Source organism: Bombus pascuorum, chromosome 6 (genome assembly GCF_905332965.1).
Source record: "Bombus pascuorum chromosome 6, iyBomPasc1.1, whole genome shotgun sequence".
NCBI classification, from domain to species: domain Eukaryota; kingdom Metazoa; phylum Arthropoda; class Insecta; order Hymenoptera; family Apidae; genus Bombus; species Bombus pascuorum.
In genome coordinates this window covers 13,675,325-13,697,614 of record NC_083493.1, presented here as the reverse complement: position 1 = coordinate 13,697,614, position 22,290 = coordinate 13,675,325, and the positions used below count along the sequence as shown (strand labels likewise).

General features: G+C 39.8%; 1 protein-coding gene and 2 long non-coding RNA genes across 7 annotated transcripts in view; 1 reads left to right on the top strand and 2 right to left on the bottom strand.

Annotated features, from left to right (window-relative positions):
* LOC132907724 (uncharacterized) overlaps positions 1–22,290 on the bottom strand; it is a 214,436-nt gene that overhangs the window by 52,920 nt on the left and 139,226 nt on the right. The window lies entirely within an intron of this gene.
* LOC132907698 (dipeptidase 1) overlaps positions 1–22,290 on the bottom strand; it is a 76,908-nt gene that overhangs the window by 26,265 nt on the left and 28,353 nt on the right. For all 5 annotated transcript variants that reach the window (XM_060961046.1, XM_060961048.1, XM_060961049.1 and 2 more), the window contains exons 4-6: positions 17,479–17,611; positions 11,278–11,428; positions 6,003–6,072 (exon numbers count right to left, since the gene is read on the bottom strand). In XM_060961046.1, the coding sequence (XP_060817029.1) occupies positions 6,003–6,072; positions 11,278–11,428; positions 17,479–17,611 (354 nt within the window). The remainder of the gene's footprint in view (positions 1–6,002; positions 6,073–11,277; positions 11,429–17,478; positions 17,612–22,290) is intronic.
* LOC132907726 (uncharacterized) lies at positions 4,773–6,856 on the top strand. The gene is made up of 3 exons (XR_009658255.1): positions 4,773–5,646; positions 5,801–6,087; positions 6,445–6,856. It is a non-coding gene; the product is annotated as an uncharacterized LOC132907726 (long non-coding RNA).

The window sequence follows — 22,290 nt, the reverse complement described above, 5'->3', positions numbered from 1 at the left end:
CATTCGGATAAAATTTTGAAATTTTATTGCTTGCGTCTATGATAAATCTCCTTGTTGCTACTTGTTGTATTAAATTGAAATTAATGTTATAAATATGAGTAACGATTTCCTTGCAAGCTAGCATTTTCTTTAAATTGTTGAGATTTGATAGTATAGGTTTGGATTAATGGGCGTTCGAGTAGTTTGATATGCAAATTAATGCGTATTGTACGAAGATACCGGAGCGTAATAATTTGTAATATATGTATAATGTGTATACATACCATTATTATAATAACGATATCTCTGGTATAATAATTCACAGAATTATTATTAATGAATTGACAAGAAACAAGTTATAAGTTATAGATTTCTATCGTACAATTTTACATCGAAATTATCAGAATAATTAATATTAATAATAAATTTTATATCGTAATTTATAAAATTAATTCGCAGCACGTTATTTGCTTTTATTTGTTACCGTTATGCGACAAAGTATTCATTACCATTGGTAGCTTGTAATTTGTAGAATTATTATTAGTTTAATTACTGAGGAGGGATCAGCTCGTGTTTCCCTGTTAAAATTTGTAACTGTTGCAAAGGTACACGGGCAATTATACAAACTATACATTCCATGTTTTAGAATTTATCGTAACAGAATTTATTATTAATCAAATTTTTTAAATTTCGCAACACAGTTATCGTTGCATATCGCCACTTTAAACAACAGTGGAAGGATTAACGCGAACCAAAATTCAGTTAATGCGGGGTTAGCCTCAAACTCTGTGTAGCCTTTATCGTATCTTCGTTACTATGTCACAGAGACGATGAACTGTCTGTGCAGTTCTCCTGTCTCATGTGACTTTACCTATATATAGGAACAAAATTCCGCAACGTATTCTATGCATACTAATAAACAACAATGTTTTACGTGCTTTTATTTAAAATACGTGCCTTCATTTGTTTTAAGTACCCTAATGACGTTTTAAACAAAACTAATAGAAGAAGAGTTCGTAGAAATAAAAATACGACGCAGCCAAAAAGAAGACAACTGCTGTTAGTTATTACATTGGAACAAATTTTGATGCGATTAACCTATTAACTGCGGAGTTTAGTTTGAAAAATCGCTTACGGGGTGCGTAGTTAAAATGAAGCAACGAGGAGCATATTATACATTTTACGAACAAAGTAAAGCAAAACGGGGAGGTATTACATTTTTACTCGATGGAAAATTAATAATTCATCGTTGAAAAAGGTATTGTTATTGAAAACCTAAAAAGTGCCAAAAAATAATAAAGTAAAGTGCACAAAACAATTCGGGGAATAGCCGATATACGCAGTAAAGTACACAAACGGGGTTGCACTGAGGAAAATAATCAACTTAATTTATAAAAAGCCATACGTTATACGGAGCATAACCGATATACCAAAGAGAATAATCAAATAACCAAATTGTTTTTTTTATAAAATACGTAGCAGGTTTACTGGAAGTATAAAGGAAACATAGCAGTAAATGTCATTTGTTATTTTTAATTATTACATTTTACTAAAATTTTCAATTTTTATAGTAAACGGTAATTTTTTATTTCACACGAAAAGTGTATACGTCAACCGCAGCGAAATAGAGTTTTCGATTGACGCGTATACACGTCGAACGCAGCTAACTGGTCAAATGACATAAACGTATCGCTATGTCTGAATCTATTTTCTCACTTTATTATTACTCTATCGTAATTTAATAAACATACAGTAGCCTATGTTTCGACATTTCTATGAACTATTTCCGTGCGGTTGAAGCGGATTACCATATTTCTATGTATTCGAATAATGATTTTTATTATTCGATTAGTAATTATTCACGCTGATCGAGATGTACGGATATTAGGATCGAATATAGGGGCGCCGTTTACAGACGGTAACGCGATAAGCGCGAAGGGGCGATGAACAAAAGCAGAAATTTTTCAGAATTATCGAAGAGCTGCTTTCACGGATGGAATGGGTTTCGCTGGGCACGTCGAGCACCCTTTCAACAGGGCTATATTTCTTCACTTTCCGGCGTCGTACGCTCTCCTTTATTTCAATCTCCTTACCCCCATCTTTCAACCGTATCGTTTTTGCCCGAGTATTCCAGGTATTTCGTGGTCTCGTTCGCGGCAGACACGGCGAATGAAAATAGAGGGGGCCGAAATGGTAGAAACACGCGTCGAGTTTTCGGATTCCTCCCGTGAGAACCGAGTGGTGTCTTCTGCCAAGTGATCGTAGAAAGGTACAGTTTCAAAATTGCGATATTGACAGAGGGTTGGAGGGAAGCGGTGCTACAATTCCGGAAGGGGGTTCGATATTAAAGAGACAGAGCACGTATCGTGGAATGAAAACGGCGAACGGGAAAGAAGTAACTGGAAAAAAGTACCCGTCAGACTATATCTCTTCTTTTTCTGGCGTGACCGTGTGGAATTTTTATTGAGTGCTTGAGGGAGCTGTTTATTACGCAGGTGTGGGTGAGAAATGGTGTAGCCGCTGAATGAGGTATAAAAGAAAAGTGGAGGATCGTATATAAAACGTCTCGGTGCACAGATGAGGCTGAGTGGGAAAAAAGCTGATTCTTTTAAGGGTTAGACATATACATATGGTATATATATATATATATATTTATTTATATATTTATATATACGAGATATGCATACGCATGTTCTAGAGAATTCATGCAAACCGTGTTTAATATGTTCGGAGGGATTTCATTTATTTCGCGAGATAACAGGTATAGCTTCGTACATTTTGATGAAACTAGGTTCTTTAAACGTGTTATACTCTTATGTAGAAAAATAATTAAATGGAGCAGATAGCAGGTAATTTATTGATTGGATATGGTTGTATGATTAATAAAAGATTTTTTTAATACAAGTTTTTACGAATTTCGGCTATTCCGTTATACGAACGATTCAACGCGATCAACTATTGGATTATTCGAGAAATTCGTAATGCTTTCAATACGAGCTATCGAATAATAAAATGTTTCGAAAAATACACCCTAGTAAAAATCTATACAGCTCGCCATTACATGCAACACGAGTCTCTCAAGGGAATTCACCCTTCCACGTTCGTCTAAAATTACTATACTTTCTTAGGATATTTTTTCAGAATATTTGTCCATCTTCAATCTGCCGAGTAATTTGAAAAAACAAAGAAGGGAAACGTTCGTATTCTAAAAAGTATAGGCTAAACTCCTGCGTCTCGGGCTAAAACGAGAACTCGATGTTAGTCGGCTGACTTGTTCTTTTCTCCGCGCAAATAGACAGGAAGTTTCATGGATAGTGCGGCAAAACTTACCGAACGAGATGGCGGAGAAGAAAAGAATAAAAACAGCCGAGGACAATCACGGGGCGGAGTATCCGAAATTTCGCGGTGGAAACTTAAAATGGACTCTGTACCACGATTTTCCGTGGATGGGAGAAACGAGAGAAGCGCGGAACAAATCTCTGAACAGTATTTGTCGGATGTTCGTGTGTTGACTCGTTTTTCTTCCTCTCTGAACGAGAGCGTAGAACGAAGTCTGGCTGGATCGCGAGAAATTTTCGAAAGGAGAAGAAAGGGCGACCAGCATGAAAGGATGATCGAGTCAAACGAATAGCTGTTACGCGACCGAAACAAACATTTCGACTGGATACTGAAGCTTAACGAGGCTAAAACGATCGCGGGAAAACGTAAGCGGTCTTCATTGAATATTTAAACGACCATTTTCCCCCTCTTATCTTCTTCTTTCTGTTCATCTCGACCATAGAACTTTTCGTTGACTTAAGTCACGACCACAGTTTCCAAGTCGTTTCTCATACATTTCTCTTTTTCTCTCTGTACACCATCCTCTTTCGCTATTTTATTCTGTGTTTTTTATTTTTCTCTTTCAAGAAATGCTCCGGAGGAACGTTAGTTTTTGTCTCGGCGGTTACGCAGAAAGAAATTGCAATAACAGCTTGACACACCGAATTTTCCCCATATAACTTACGAACACAATTCGCGTGCTTTCATCTCGCGAAATGGCGTTTCGCTCGGTGAGAAATGTAAAGTCCGGCGAAAATAATTAGATAAGAATGACAATCGACTAAGCACCACGAACACGCCACTTAACACGGGGATAATATTTTATCCCGATCTTTCGGTTCTTGCCCATACTTCTGGTTTATATCGCGGTCAGAATCCTAAAGTCGTTTCTCATATATCTCCCTTGCCGTTGGAAAACATCTCTCGGGGCTGTCTGCCGTTTTTCTAACATTCGCCAAATAGAACACGGTGGCGAGCTCTCGTAACTTGGCCGGAGTATACCTGACTTTCCCAAAGAAAAAACGCAGTCGAGTTAAACTCGAGTGTATCGCTTTAATCGTTTCAAAATTAATGTTGTCAAACGGAACGACGGCTGTGCGAAGTTTAAACGACGCTTCGCGACAGCGGAATTACACCTCTCGAACGCTAAAGCAGTCCTTCTCTGACTCTAAAGGACGATGTCACGAAGCGATGCCACTCGAAATTATCTTTCATGCATTTTCAAATACGCAGGATGCCTACGAAGGTACACGGTTACTTGTCTTAAAGTTTCAAACACACGCTCTTTTAGAAAATTCGCGTGACTTTTATTTTGTGCCGAAAGAAATTTGCTTTCTATCTTCTTGTCGCACGAAAGGGATCGACGTCTATTTTTATTATATTTTTTTTGTTCGTTCGAAGAATCGAGGGAAATTCTACGAATTTGAAGGATAAATCGTATTTCCTTTTTTTTTTTTTTTTTTTTTACAGAGAAGCAGTTTTCAAATTTAGTACATTGTCAATCAATGTCACATCGTTCTCTTATTTGACTCTGGAATAAAGTATGCGTTTTTTCATCCATTCAAAATTTTCAGAATGTTGTTTGGTTCCATAGTTACTCGACTTCCATAAAATTTTCTCAGCGTATCAGCAATTTTGAAGGAATTCGTAGCTTTGAGCTTGGCGAAGATCTTCTTGTTTAATCATAAAGCGATGTCAAAATCAGAAAATCAGCAGAAATCGACAAAAATATACTTATCATGTTTTTCTTCTATGATCTTTGCATGGAATGTGTGAACTATGAAAATAGAGCTTTACGATTCGAAGTATGCGCGCTTAAAACGCGACCGATTGTTCCCTACAGCTGATCGATGCTGCCCATAATTTTCTTTCGTATAAGGGTAACGTTCACTCAGGAATTCATGAATACTTCGACGCGAATACCACGAATGCCAACGGGTAATTTTCATAAATAACTCGCGTTTCAAACTTCCTTGCGAATTTCAAAGATCAGCTATCTTACGTAACTCTAACTCTTTTTTATCATTTTTAAGGACTTCCAATATTTCCAAGGTTTTCTTCGTGAATCGATTTATCGGTTAAATTTTCATTGAATTTCTCCATGTTTATGGTTCATCGATCCGATTGACATGGATTTACTATCGAGTTCGCCGTACAACTATCTTGCTGGTGAAGAAAGTGTCATTTGGCGAAGTAACGCGTAGCTAGAGAGATAGACATTTGCCGGATGTTTTAATCCGGTGCGCAAAACAGCGCGAGTTCCCTCGTCACGGTAGAAAATCCTGCCAGTTAGGACGAACGCTGTGCCTCCAGCAAAAACTCAGCCACTTATCTTGCTCAGAATCACACGTGAGTTTAGTTGCACGCTTTATCATTTAATCACACACTGATGAAAATTTCATTCAAATAAATGGAGTTGGGTTATTCGTTTCGGACAGATCCACCGTTCGATTCGAAGTTCCGAAAACGACTTACTGTTCTTTTTGTTTAATCGATAATCCAGATATCGGATAAGATCGATCGTCTTTTTAATTTTCTGCCGTGCAACACGTCGGTCTTCACGTTCCACGATTGACGTACTACACGCGTATACACGTTACGATACACGTTCAACGCGTTTGCCGATGTTCGTTATACGGCTATCAAAGGGACATCGGAGCAATGGTTTTCGATCACAGAAGGAACAAAAGTTTCTTTCTACTCACCTTGCCAAAATTGGAGAGACCACCGATGCGTGCCACTTGACCGGGTTCATCCGCTGTGCTGCATTCTGCCCTAACGAACCAATAGGTCAGTAACTCAATGGCAACAATCCTCAGCATTATTGTCGTACAATGCCCTCTAATCATAGAGTTTCACGTTCGTAATACCAAGCAACGCGACTAGAATTGTTCGTCGAACTAATGACTACGGAGATTGTGCAAGTCCCGTATACAAACGTCTTGATTTGAAGCACGAATACCACGCGAATGTCCGGCTACCCTGTGATTGAAACGTGCCTTAAGCCGGAAAATAATTCGGAGCCGTGAAATACCGCACGAACGATAAATCTCTGTCCACAGAGGATTAATTACTATTATCTAGACGAATTTAGCGGGGAACGATAACGTCTGTGGACGGATTCGTAAACATCTCTCACGTTGATAGGATTACAGGGAGTCGTGGTAGGCGCGGACTACCAGCAACGGGTTTCGAGGAGTCTGAGCAATTTCGGGACCATAATCGTCTGTATTAGCGCCATGTTCTCTAAGCTGGCAAACGGAACGATGATACGATGTTCGCAATGCTAACTGACGCGATAATCGATCGCCGGAGGAACGACGAGTAAACGACGAGTAAACGACGAATGCGATCGATTTCGAACGGATGGAGTTCTGAATCCGAGGTCGGATACTTTGCATTTTCCTTTGATAATTAGCGAATGAAAAGACGATGGCCGGTACTTGATCATTTAACTGAGCTATGCATGTTCGGAATAACCAGAATTGATACGTGAGTGGTTGAAATTTCAATCATTTGCTTTCCATGTAACTGATTAGGATGGTATTTTCCATTTGTTTCAGACAGATACGAGCAACGAGTAGATGTCCACTACTTGTGGTCCACTAATTTGGTCTCGATGTTTGTTAACTAGAATGGGATTTTCCACTTGATTCGAATACATAGATATTTGAGTGACAGGGAATTGGTCTCGATGCGTGGCTAGCTATGATGGGATTTTCTACTTACATCGGATAGATGCGCGAGTGGTGGGCAGTTAGCCTCGAGGCGCGGCTGACTAGGATGGGACCTTCTACTTGCTGTGACCAAATATATGCATAAGTGGGGTTATATAGTCTCGGTCGCTCGACGTCGACATATGGCTGGTTAGAACGGAATTTTCTACTTGTTCCAGATAGATTAAAATCTGATACGTATTCAATGTTCTCCTTCTATTTAACATATACCAAGTATAGCACCGAGTATAGAATTTGGACAAAGCGAAAGGCAAGGATAAGGGCAGAGCTCGAAATAAAAATTTTTCATATAATCACGCGAATAAAGACCGTTTATATTCTACGAATAACCGTGTGTATTCAAGCTAAATTAACTAATTACCAACCTTTGGTAGAGGATGACCCTCTCTGTAATTAATTCAAAAGCATTGCTGCTAATCACGCAGCTGTAACTGATACCTATACGTGATCTATTATTAACATAGTATTGACCTTGTGTCTGATGATACCTATATTTATATAATTACAGTGAAATAGTAATATGAAAACGAGAGTGTATGATCACTGTCAATGTCTTTGAGATAGTTACATATATAACAAAAGGGTATTATATAGATCCGACTTTTAGAGTGGAGAATGACTGCTAGGATCGTACAACCGATTTCGATATTCCGCGTTTGATTTCTTCGTTGCGTTATAATAAAATGCTACATTACATAGATTTAATAGCTCCAACTAATAACGAAAATTCGTGTACCCTATTCTCGTGATTGTACGAGAGAAGCTGAGGCTATAGCTGAGGCTATGAACCAATTTCCACCATTAGAGCCGTCAAATAGAGAGATGGTAAGTTCACGTACCAATATACTGGTCATTCCTACTTCAGCTCGCCATTAGCCGAAACGTCTCCCCGTATAGATATTTATCTGGTGTCGGTAGAATCTATTGGAGTTGTAAAACGCGCGCGGTCGATACCGGAAATTCCGAAACGCAGATAATATTGTTACGGTTCCATTAATCCGCGCATGATTCATTGTCCCGCCAGTTACGTAATGCAGCGTATAAATAAAGATTGGATCGGCTTTGCCAATGTTATAAATTTCACGGTCGAAAGATAGGATCGTCGATCATCGAGCCCGCGTTCCTCAGATTTTTAACTGTGGCGTGATTGTGTGTTGTTGTATTGCGTTCTGGTGTTTCCCTTTTAAGCCCGTCGAATTACAATGTCCTGTTATGTGTCACGAGTTTGTTGCAAAGTTTGTTCCGCTATTAAACCCGTTCCCTATTAAAAGCGGTAAAACTTCTGTATACTTGCCATACCCCGCGCTGTTTATTAACCGACATAATAGACGTCTGAAAGTTTCGTTCGTATTAACCGTCGTTTGTTCTATGATGTCGTATTTGAGAATAAAGAACGTATAATAAATGTACTAAGAGAGGATTAAATGTAATAATTTCATATTTCGTACTAACACTTTCGCTGCAATTGGAATTTCCTTTCTTTTCTCAGGATCGATGTACATGTATCTTTTACTAGGAACTCTTTTGCATTTGGTTTGTCTATCAATTACGCTATTTGACCAAACGGTTGTTAAAAATCAAATCGTCAAAATTTATCGTATCATCGAAGGGTAGTATTTTTTTCTTAAGCAGGAGGAAGAAAAGAATAACTGTTGTTAAAGAAGAAACGCAACCATTGTGTTAGCATTGTCGAAATTATTAATAGACAGCAGCAATGGACGTGTTAAATCCAACTACTGGAATTTTTTAAAATAAAATATGATGTTTCAACATATGAAATGTCGGTTTGAAATGTTGGATTTTCCTGGTAGATTTCATCAAGAAATGTGTCGCTTGTCTGTGGTATTGTTTTTACACGATTGAATGTTGATTTATGTTCGTTTTCCTCGTGTATCTTTTGTTTGAAATAGCGGTGGAAATCCGTCGGTATTCTATCTGCAATGCCATGATCAACGCACACAAAACTCGAGTCATTTTCCCCTATGAGTGTAAGTTCGTGTAGTTATTCTCTGACCGAAATTGCATATATTAAAATACACGATATTAATATAGGACGATACGAATGTGAGAAAATTTTGTAAAATCCAGGACGCTGATGAATACAATATTCAAAATATCGTACCTGAAAGGCCAATATGTGTCGATTATAACGATAAATCAAAAGTACAATTGTCTGAACCGAAGAAAATGGACGATTTATATGTTGTGAGTTTTACAGTGAAGAACATAATAAAACAGATTTTTCGTAAGTCACCTTTTCTTGCCACCAATGTTAAGCTTTGTAGAAACTACACCAAAGAAATAAATTTTTTAATTATAACAAATACGAGTACATCTTGTAATTTCTACACGTATATAAATACTTTCAAATTTGTTCCGAATTTCACCAATATAATCGTGACAGTCGAGTCCTATAACAGTGGCAATAAAATTTCAATTCAATTTCACGTAAAATTTCACATAATATATTCATAGATATTTATAAGCGTAGGAATATTTTTACGATCCAGTGTAGCTATTGGTTCAATTATGTTCTTCGCTGCATTTTTCATGCTATCAGATAGCAATTTTAATTTTACACCCCGTATACGCAGGTATAAAATAAAATTCGTACTTTATTCCGGGGTAACCAGGGCGACGTGTCTCTCGCAAAAGCCGTCGGTTCGTTCGAGACTTTTTATTGTTTCCCGCCCAGTTTTCCGCGTTGTCGTTCGTTTTTCTCAGCGGACGACGTAGTCTGTGCAATGGGTGTCACCTCGTAAAAGGGAATTCGTCCATTGTTTGTTCTAGAATAATATTTCTATACACGCTCGACAATGCTGGCAGCTGGGTCGCGCTATTCGTAAACCTTACGTAATTCCGAATCTCCTCGCCGCATCGCGAACTTGAAACTAAAACAGTTGCCTCGATGTTCGACGGTGTCGTCGAAACAGTTCCACCCGCGGAAAATATCGATACGCTTCCGAACGTAGAACGTATTGTGCTCGAGACATGCCCCAAATGCAACTTCCGATCCATTGAAGATTTCCAAGATTCTGCAATTCTCCACAGTAGCTGTATGTTGTTCGATATATTTTTTAAAGTTTGTATTTTTTGAAATTTAAACGTATTCACAAGTAACGTCGTGTAGTATATAACGATTATGGGAGAAAAATATATAATAAATATACAAATTCAAGGTGCAAAATAGGAGATTACTCGTGGAACGATTTGTTAGCCGTTTGAAATTCAGAAATTTCGTTTAGTTTTCGAAGGATATGTAAAATTTATGGTGCGTGGATAACGTTCGTTGCAAATGTCTCGCGCTTGTATTTTGTGCTTCGCTTTTATTTTATTATTTATTGAACGTTTGTAGCACGTGGCTATACAACTGTGGGTCTATATTTTAGAAGCGAAATTATCGTTATACACATTGATTGTAAGATATGAAATGTGCTGAACGCTCTGAAGCTTTAATTAGAATCTTAATAAATAGTATATTGTTTGTCTGTAGTGCAGATTATATAAAATTGACCGTTTATCTATGTTCTTTGCTTTCGTATTCTAATTTTTACATAAAACACTGTTGGTAGTTTTCCCGTATTCTCTTTCCAATGATACAATGAATACGCACAAAATCCGAATCATTTTTCGTTATGAATTTAAACCCGGATATTCTACCGGAAAGTTCATACGTAATGTTAATATATTTTTTAAAAACAGCTACCAGCTAACAAAATACTACTCGCCGTTGATTTTCTAAATATTCTTGCAGCGATACTAATTTCGAAAATTTCATTTCACCTCATGTAAAATAGTAACCAAGCTTTAATCGATAAATTGAATTTAACGAAAAACAGAAGCATATTTATTTTAATCAAAAAAAAAGCTACATTTCATAAGTTACCATCTAATATCTATTTGGTGGTGTCTCTATTTTCATTTTGGTAACGCGTTACTTGTTTTCCCATAAGTTCTCATATGCGAAACGCGTCACGATCTACCAATATCTCCCTCGATAAATTGTTACGGAGAAACACGATGATTGATGTGCGAACGATAATGCATTATGATGAATTATCCTCGGCAAAGCTCTTTATATACGATTACGCATTGAACGGCACGCGACAATCACGAACATCGGTTAGCCCGACCATGAATGATTATCTAATTTTAAGCTATTTTCGTTCGAAGCTTCTGCATTAGAATTCAACGAAATATTATATCTAATATAATCGTGCATTGTCTCAATTGGTAAACTCACCAAGGCGTGTTACAAGTATGAGTGAGCGTGAGGTATCTGGCGCCCAACTCGTACAACATCCTGAGAACTGCCAGGCTCGCTCCAACCGCGTGACCCCCTTCGACCCCTATCAGGCTTGCTAATCTACCCTCCTTGTGCGCTCTCTCTATACCTGAAAGCACACGTTAAATCTCCCTTGAATATTCTCGATTGTCATTATTATTATTGTTGTAATTATCCTTATGTAGATACCAGGCATTCTCCAACTTCCACCTTTATCGCCAATCTTCCCAACTACCATCATTTCGCTAATTATTACGAACTCGTTTTCGCATCTCCCTTCAGATACGTTTAGGATCTCTCACGGTAATGTATGTATATAAATTTTAGTCTGATGATGATAAAGTCGTGCCAGATGCATTTGTACGATTAACCTTTAAGTGGATAGCGTTGCCATTTAGCGAGATATCTGTATCTTCCGACGTAGATATGTATCATTTATCGCATTACGTATTTAAATTTGGAGGATTACAATTTCTGAAGATTATTGATATCTTCAGAAAAATTAGGAAACGCGAGAAGATCGTAATATCTAAAAAAGGAGTTTTTAAAAATATTGAATTTGTATTCTGTATATATATAAGGAAAAGATTGAAAATACATAACAGGAATTTGTATTGGTTTTGACAAGCATCTGGTTTAAATTCCATTGAACAAATTTTTGATAAATTAGGTCGATTGAAAGGACCGAGAATTTTGACCAGGTCGACCAAATTCGGAATTTGCACGATGTTATCATTCGCAGTTGTTACGGATACATGATCATTTATCGTTCGTTATTATTACCATATGGTTTATATATCTAGTAATAATTTGCCTAGCCAAGAGCAATTTTCCATTATGATACAGTGTTTCAGTTAGAAAAGTGAGACACGGATGAAAGTATTGTAATTCAATGACTAAAAGCTGCATTATATTTTATACCAGAGTAGCATACATGTAAATGTCTTTTTTTTTATATATTTGGTGTTAATTAGTAGCTCGTTTTTAATTATACTGGACGAATTGTTCAAATTATTCTTCTATATTTGCATGCCATACATACGTATAATCAAACTGTTTCATTCGAAGAAAGCGATGCATTTAAAAGTTAATTAATGTCACGAGTCGCCTTCGATCCTGGTTTAATAGAATCATTTAAATCATGGATGGCGAGCGTTATCGGTCGGATCATTAATTACGAGCCGTAAACGGGGCTTGATTAATCCCAACCGGAGAATAATGGAACGCGCGGCTTTCAAAGAACGACCGGACAACTCGGGAAATCTTCCTTGCGGCCGGTATTTTGTCAGTATTTAGTCAGCGCGCCGCGAATTCGATTCCCGGCCGGTTTAATCGTTTTAATCGAGTCCGGTCGTGTAAAGGTGGGGCTATCGAGCTCCGTGAAATCGGATTCGCGGGCTCGGTGTCGTTCGGATTCGATTAAAACACCGCGAACAAATTGCGTTAGGTCGTCGGTTCCGGGATACCGATATATACCGCGTACAGCGTGTGTCGTTTCGTGGCGCTGGCGGATCAACCCCCGGCGATGTTCACCCCCGAAGCGTCATTTATCGCGGGGAATTCAAACTTTTCCGCTTTCGACCGCACGCGATAGAGCTCTTGGTTCGCGCTAATGGAAGATCGATCCTGTGGTTAAACGAATTTACCCGATAATCTATAATCTTCGTTGTTCGAATAGAGCAACCCCTTCTCGCCATTTCGCGTAATCTATTCAAACCTTGTAACATGTTGTTCGCACGTGTGTCGTATTTTATTTTTCAACGGTTCTCCACAGCCGTTGGCACGGAAATGTTAGTGGCAAATTAATAGCGTTTCGTACCATTTGTCTCGAGTAACTTTAATTCCTTCGTGGTGTGTGGCTGGCGCTTACGCTGTATTAAGCTTTTAATGGAAAAATAACTGGAAAGGAAAGGCATGGCCAGCAGCGAGCTGCAAGCTGTCGATGAACTTCGATTTACTGCGTCCGCTGATTTATAACTCGCGTTCCGACTACCACGCGTTCCAGTTTACACTTCGCCTTGGTCTAACGTATACGTAGTAGTAAGAAATTCTTTCAATTTTCTTCGAATTCTCACATCTCCCGCATTTTTAACGTATTTTCCCTCCTCGCGGCGTATCATGCCGTTAAAGTGGTTTTGCTTTATATCTCGTTCGACTAATCGGTTTATAAATTCCTTAGTTCGCTTTCGTAGGTGTAAACGTTTCCGCGTTCGAGAGCTTTACGATCTCTTAAAGGGATTCGAAACGGGTTATTCGATTCGATCGTGCAAGCATTATAAACGGGAACGGCAAGTTCGTCTTCGTCGCTCGTAAATTCTCCACGTCGAACTGCCGGAACATTTTGAACTATTGTCCCGAGCGTGATAGTACGCTTTACGTCGAAAGTTTCCGAGGCAACGACCGGTTCAGATAAACACACACTTGCCTCGTCCTCCATTGTTTCTTAGAATTATACGATCCTCCACGTATCGTTAATAAGTCGTAGATACCGCGACACATTGTCTTGTTTAAGATTCGCTGCGTACGGGCGTATCGTTTTTCTCAGCTGAGTCCATTTCACGTTGAATTTTGATAGTACAATATATTATGTATGCATACACAGAAGTTGAAAAAAGCATTCAGACGCGGATGTTACTTCCAATGACTGTCTAAAAACCAGGCCTCACGCCGCAGGTAAGATGGCAGCCAGATGTCTACACATCCTTGCTGCGTACCCTCAATGGTCTTCAGGACTCACCATAAATCTTGGCATTTTCATAGTTAAGATTCTTCAGACCAAACAAGTATCATTTATTTCAAGTGTTTCTTACATTTATTGTCTACTACGGGAAGATACGAGAAAGTTGGTTTTTCTCACATTCGGTATCTTCCGCTATCAACTTTTTCTCGAGGGCGGTTAAGACCCTTCTTAGTCCACCAACCTTCTTATTATCCAATCAGAAGCAACGACTATTGCCCTCACTTTCCTAGCAAAAATTGTCATCAACAAAACCGATGGTCCCGTGCGCTAGACACACCCATCCCTAGCTTTCCTCTGCCACAGCATCGTCACTAAACTTCGCTGATTCTCCATCTTTCGAACAGTCAACATTTCTTGACCGGGTTTCCATCCTTAGATCAGTCAGCTACTTAACTTATACATACGCACCAACGTAACTAGCTTTTATATAAGGTTGTTGGAAATATATAATGTTATAACCTGTTAAACTCAGTGTTATACTCATTGAAGCATCCTTATTATCCTAACCGAAATAGGGGACCGATTTGTTCGTAGTGTCGATTATTCTAATCGTAACGGGAATTTACGACTCCCGTTGACGTGAACCTCGCGATCGCGTCTTAAACAGCGGCCGTCTTTTATAAATACATTATGTGTATTTTTATTTGTATAAGCATACCGCAAATATATTATTATGTCAGCAATCTCGACATTTTATTTATCGTAATTTAAAGAGAATGGCATATCGTGTTTCATGTTTAACGATCAGTTTTGACGGTAGTTGAAATTCTGTCGATGTTATGCGTCGTATAAATCAGTCAGGAAACACGGGACGTGTTTTTGCAGAAGTAAAAAGCAGCTTGCAAATTTTGAACAATCGTTCCTTTATACGTCCGAGTGAAGCATATATATTTATGTATATATAGACAGCTACGTATCGCATGTCTATTTACATATGCATGTGCATGCCGACATGCAGTCGCCGTGGTTCGGCTTATCGAACGTGGTAGAACGGTCGGTATGGCTTGACATTTTTCCATTCCAACTGAAATTTACTACTGGCTGAATCTTCTTCCGCTGTCCGACGTTTTCTCATCAGATCCGCGTTATGTTCTCGCGCGCGTATCACTACGGAGGAGCAAATTATTATATGGGAACGCGTAAAAACGAGGACGAAGGTAATCCTGCGTGTTATAGGGTAATCGTAATCTTATAGAGCGGAGATCGTATCGTCAAAGATATTGATATGCATGGATCGATCAAAATCCTCTTTCCTTCTCTTTGAAAATTATTCCTCGCATCCGTTGCGTAACGAGTTTCCTCTCCCTTCTTCGCGCTCCCTTTTCCGACCTTGTTCTACCCTCCGCGAATAAAGCAAGTATCGAGTTTAGATGATCAAACGTTGAACACACAATGTGTCCCCTTTCGTGTGTCGCTATTTACTCTCTTCTTCTCACTTTCGTCAATGTCACTGCCTCGTCGTGTCGCCTAGCAGTCGTGGTTGTTCCATTTTTCTCGTTTCTGTTCGATTTACCAGCTACTTGCGTCACTCGAGTCAGAGAACGGGCTTGAAATTGAGGCTCGTATCAAAGGCGCGCAGCTTGAATCCCGATTGACGCCCATCGAAGTATTCTCGTTCGTCTCAACAATTTCTCCATGGAAGAAGATCAATGGAATTTCGCTGTATCTCGCCGTCACGGACAAATCACCGCGAAATAGGTTACTCGTGGCTCGTAGCTCGGAAGTTGATCGTTACATCGAGAGCAACGATGGTCCGTTCTCGAAGGAACGCCTCATCTTTCGCAACTTAAGATGCATCCTAAATTCTTGAAAGTGTATTCACGGTGACGATAATAATGGGGAGTGCTGGCCCGACTTTTCCACTACGTCGGTAGACGAGCAGGGATTCTCCCGTGTTTCCTCTTGGACGGTTGGCTCTTTTCCAGGGAATCTGAGAGCGCGCGACGTTGAATGGCCAACCGGAAGCAAACATAAGACGGCCGACTTTGGACGTTCGTCGACCTCGATCGAACATTTCATATCGTACGTGCGTAAATTTTCGCCAACGACCGACAGAGGCACGAATAGATTGTTTTCCGGGGCACGTTCGAACGAGAGAAGTAACTCCTCTTTGAAGCGAGTCCATTTGTTACACGGACGACATTTCGCAAACTGCTTGATCGTAGGACGCGACGAGGAATTAATTAAAATGGGAGAAGAGACACGACTGCCACGGAAGATTCATTCCGCGACGATTTTCTTAAGGGAGAAGTCGGGTAAATTCTTTTCTGCCAGCCACCCTCTGACATTGGCGGCACGCCAGAAATTCTAGCGGTGTGTAACGTCGAGCGGCCCATTCTCGGAACAAATAGAGGATGGTAATTCTCGACGTTCGTCGACCTCGAAGCTCGATTTCATATTCCTCGCTCGTGAAGCTTTAGAGCTCTTTCCAACAGGGTTCTGGAGATCGACGATTTTCGAATACGATGGGCTTTCCTTCTCGAGAACGTTGACTTCATGGCTGACTAACTATATAATATATTATGTATATCGTATATTCGACCAGTTTCGCGAGAAGTTCACGAAAGACTTAAGCTTGCTTGAGTAGGAGCTAGAGATACGTTGAAAGATGTAAGTAGGCGGCGCCGCGTGTTTACATTATATTAGAGCTGATTGGCAATTAATAATTTCGTGTTTAACTTACGAAGCAGATGGGCGATTGTATTAAAGAGTGATACCGCGAATTCTCGCGGTAACAGCAGCGGAACGTTTCGCGTGTTGTTCGACCCACAGCTGCACCATCTACTTTGCTTGACGATTTAATGGTAGCTTTGAACCAGTTATCTAATAGCCTGAAGAGAGCTTAACGAGTGGTTGTACGCATACAGAACTTGTTTAGGGAACAAACAAATACGTTGTGCGATCGATACACGGTCGTTTGTCGATGTTGGTTTGCCCGCGTTGTAGCGATAATCGTCACGGTGGTGGCTCGTTTCTTTTGTTGCAGCAAGTCGAACAAAAAGAAAAAATAGAAAATAGGTCGCGTGTTCGTCGTGAAAATTCTTTGACGAACGATACGCGAATCGATAACGATTCGTCCGGGGGGAAAAAAGTCGAATAGGTTTGGCTTGTCGCCAAACGAACGGCCGCGCGATTGAAAATTTATCTTCGCGGATCGCGTAATGTTTAACTCGATACCTTGCGCGTTTCTCATTTTGTCAGCGATCCTTTGACTATACGCGATCGTCATCAGCCACGTCGAAACACGACACGGCCACGATTTTAGTTCGTCGATCAGCTCCTCTGTCGATCTACCTCTCCCTTTTTCCTCGCATTGAAACGATTGCCGCGTAAATATCCCGGTCGAATCGACGTTCTACGTTGATGCATGACCATGGTTGCAGTTACAAAGGCATAGAATTGCAAGCGAAATGCCTCACCTTCCGCCGTGGTAACGAGGACCATGCTTTCAGGATGCTTGTTGACCAGCCGACGAATCAGGTCGATCTGCTCGAGTGCCAGTTGGACCGAGTCGAGGTGCTGAGAGGAACATGGCACGTAAGCTGACCAAAACTGTAACAAGAACAACAATCAGCAATCTCGGTGAGTATTTGTTTGAAAATAAATGGAAACCGTACACGTTTTCCTTGAACGTGCAGCGATTAACGACAGGATAAGATAAGATTATTCGAATGAAAAAATAATTTTCTTGTTCGTTCCATTGGTTAAGACTGAATTTTAAAATGTCGAAGCTTAGATGACCCAAACAATTCTATCTTGCTATAAGCCACGCAAAATAAAAGTCAAAGTTTTTGATTGTAATAATTTGGAATTTGAAATAAATTCTGGTCCAAACGATACTTATATCGTTCATCTAGCCATAAATATTCAATTAACGATAGTTTCAAACACTATATAGCACTTCTAACACGGAATCACGACGATAGCACGATTCGGTGCGTGTAGTGATAATAAATCGGCGTGAATGGTAATTTCTCATTTCAATTCGCTATCAGATAGAACTTTGGAAATAATTAAAAGGGTATTACGAAACCATGACCCCGGCAGGATGCCGCTTTGAATTTTAAATACTGGGATATCGGGGGCCATAAATAAAGAGAGTATTTATCCTCCCTGCTCGCAATGTATACACCGGTTAAGAATATATTCTACTTGGAGTAAATTAAACCGATGTATCAGATCCCGAGGATTAAACACGACCCGTGATATTTCATTCGGTCTGATAAGGGGTTATGGGGGTGAACGTGAGCTCGCATAAAAACTTCTTTTATACATCGTTCCGGGGTTGCTATGCGTCAAACGGAATCACGTTGCTCCATATCATTACCATCGTGAGGACGACGATTTTTTGGAATAAGGTCTTTCAATTCCTCGAGATATTCCAAATTTAAGACTTTCTTACAAGGATTTACGTGTTAGTTTTGTTGAGAATTGTGGATCTTAGTCCCCCAAATAAATGTATAGGAACACTTAGATTACACTTAAAATTGATATCAAGATAGTTTCAGATTTATTTGATATGTGATTTGCAAGATATTCGTCGATACGCATTTCCACGCCTCTCAGCATTCTCTTTGTCTCACCATCTTCCTTTCCACGCTACCAACGGAACAATTGCATTCTTCTGTTTTACGAGACGCTGTGCACGCACATACTTCCACACACTCGTACTCATATATGTGTGTCACTACTACGCGCTAATTTAGTGTAGCACACAAAATTACATATATTTCAATAAGTTTAAAATCTCGAAATCTCGAAATGGTACAAAGCCGAGTAACCTTGTATGTATCTGTTATCTCGAATATCTTGGGCATGAGATTCGTACAAATCAATTTATCTAAAATATCCTAATATACTCAAAACATGTAGATGCTTTTGGTAAAATAAATCTAAACTTTTGATCCGACTCTGGATCAATCTAGACTTTCATTGAGATCCGAACATCGTTATGCAAACTTATTTTATTTTGTTTATTCCTTTTTCAACTATAGTTATTCACATGCAGTATATTTCGCTATAGATCATAGGTTGGTTAGTGCAACCTAGCGTACCACAAAAATCGGCACGAACATATCAAACAACACGATAGAATTCTTTGCGTATCCGATTCCATGGCATTGTTGTATTCGTATTTAAAATATTCCGTACAGTGGGTGGTAGAAAAGTTTTGTTTTTAACAGCACCAGATGAAATGTACGTTCCGAGCGTGACGTTGTCGTGGAGCTGTCATAAATCAGCGGGTGGCGCGAAATGGCTTCACCCCTTGTTTTTCCTCCTCCTTTTATTCAACACGACCGTCTCTTTTTCTTCCTCATCAAGCAGCGGTGGTACCAACGTGTGACTCCCGACACGTCTTTTCCCTTCTTTCGTTTCTGCGACTTCATTACCTTTCCAGGATTTTTACGGTTACCGTTTGCTTTGCGTCGCGTCGCCACGACTTAAATCGCCTGAATGCATTTACTCGCGGGAGCTAATTGCGACACGGCAATGATTTAATCTCTGGCAAAGTACCTTCAGTCGTGGATCGTGCTCGAAAGTCGCTCCGTAAACGACCCTGCCTCTGGAACTTTTGATTTCCAGTTAATGCAATCATTTCCTCCTACCATTTTCCTGACCAGGTCTGTTACCCAACAACTTCACTCCTGGCAAGAATTTATTCTAAATTAACGGTCGTTCGTTATCTAGGCGCGTTTGAGAAAAGCTTAAAGAAAAAAGAGAGAGAGAAAAAGATAGAAACCATGAAATTGCATCTTGGAACGCGACACTTTCATAGCAACATTTTTCTATTGCCAGACGATCGTCGTCTGTTGATCCCTATTCCGCGATGATAAATTAAATTTTGTTACTCGATCGAGCGACGATTAAACGCACCAACTGTTTGCAGAAACATTTTTCTAAAGTTGGCGCGTCTCGTTAGCATCCAGTTCTCCTCGAATTTTAGGTCAGACGTTTTATAAAACCGTGTCCGTGTACGGGTAAGATGTTTTCATCTTTTTTCTCCTGTCCTCTCTATTTTCCATCTCTTTCTTTCTTCCAGCTGTTACCCCTTCGCGCAAAATCGAGCAGTAGTCACGGTCGGGTTTTAGGTCAGACGTTTGTAAAAATATTCACCCCCGTCGACGATGTAATCGCGCCGTGTTGTCCCACTTTAAAGACGTGCTTACACACGACCGTTGACGTGGCCGTTTTATGAAATTTGATGCCGTGTTGGTGTACCTCGTCGACGGAGCACTCCCTCGCCAGGGTTAACAGCGGCCTTCAAACGGCCCACGCGACTCTCTCTCATGCGTCGGCTGTGTGTTCTTTCTTTTCCAATGTTCTCACGTGATTCACATTTTTGTTCGCTCTATCGCGAACGAATTATACCGGAATAGAACGCAGCGGCAGACGTCGGTATCTCGATTTTTCCGTTCGATACACGCATTCTTCTTGCTACCGCTCCTATCGGTGGGGTTATTCAATTCCCCGAAGGTAGAACGTTTTGAATGGAACACACTCGAGTTATTTCGAATCGACCGAAATTCACTTTTGGAATGCAGCCGTTAGGAATCGCGATTGCTCGGGGATAGCTGTCTCTCGGGTGCAATCGAAAATGCTTGTACCGCGTTCTAGATATTCGATGCATTAAGCGCCTGCATTTTCATTGACTTCCCTTGGCCTCATATGGTTTTTTGTCAGAAAGCTTCCGGGGCTCGTTACACGGGACACACTGTGTTCGGACTTTTGCGAATTCCGTATGTAAATTGGCTTTCAGAGATGAACACTTTGACTACACTGGTTTAGAACACTGTTTGGAAAATTGCCATTTTCTAGAGAGATATTTTAGGTTTTTCCTTCTTTTCGGTATCGGCAGTCAGGCGTTACGCGTTTCAACGGTTATTCGTGCCATTTGCAAATGTACTTTAGCTTTTTGCATTTTTTTACGCGTAATAGCAAATACGTGTTATAAATCATCAAGTTTCTCAGGGATTTTGTGACAATAGCCGTGCAGCTAACGGTTTTCATGTTCAGTTTGAATTCTGTGAAACTTTCCATAGGATTGACCAAACTCCTGTCCACCTCTATAACAGAGAACTTCTCTCTCTCTCTCGACTCGAGAGTGTGTGTAATAGAAGGAGGAACGCGAAGTCTTAAAAATCTCCAACACGTTTAGTTCGATATAGCCTTCGATGTTTAATCTTCAAATAATATTCAGTTTAACAAATAATTTTATAGCTTGTCAACAATCATAGCGTTGCAAACGCAGATTTTCGATTGTTACGCGTATTATTAAATTTCATGGTTAATTAAGTCTTAACTTTACTCTGTGTCGTAATACGTTTTCATCGCTTGGAAAAGTACAATGAATTTCTTACGAACGTACAAGTTTACGTTTTATGAAAAACCAGAACGAACCGACTCGCGCCATTAAAATTCTTAGACGATTGAATACAACGCGTAACAACCGTTTGCATTTGGCCATTCGTTTATAGTTCCGAGTCCTGTAACTTACATCCTGCTTCGAAGATAGTTTTAATCATCGCGTATAAAATTTGACAAGCTCGTCGAATACTTCTCATAATGAACCAGCAGCCGTAACGAGAACACAACGATCTCGTTTCGTTTATAAATAACACGTCGTTACGGTATTTCCAGTTAAACGTGAGTTGTCATGGAAGAGGAAGCACGATGTTCGGAGTCCACTAAGGGACGGTAAGGCGATCAATGGTTCGTAACCTTACCGCGGCGGATGCCTTCTCTCTTCGTCTGAATTAACCAAGACAGTGATGGATTGAGTCGCGACTGGCCTGCCAGATCCTGTATATATATGTGTATACCGTTACTATGTATATTATGCATACGTGCATACACACGCGTTCGTTTCAGTGAGCATAACCGGCTGGTCACCCCTTTCGTCTCGACGTAAGCAAACTGAATACCTTGAGGAACACGTTGACATTGAGAAACGACGCATAAAATTAGGCGACCGTTTTGTCGCGTATTCCTATCTTAACAGTATACTATGAATTCGACAATGCGTTCCTTTGTAATTTATCGATGTTAATCTTGTTTATTGTTCAAGTTATCTTTCTCTCTCTCTTTTGCGATGAATAATTGTTGCAAAGTCCTTACGTTTCTTGTCCCTTTGAACATTACTGTCTCGACTCGCTGCTTGTCGCTGTTCGTGCTGTAGTAATTCATAACTAACTCATTTCCATGCTATTCGCGCAATTAATATGCCCTTTTAA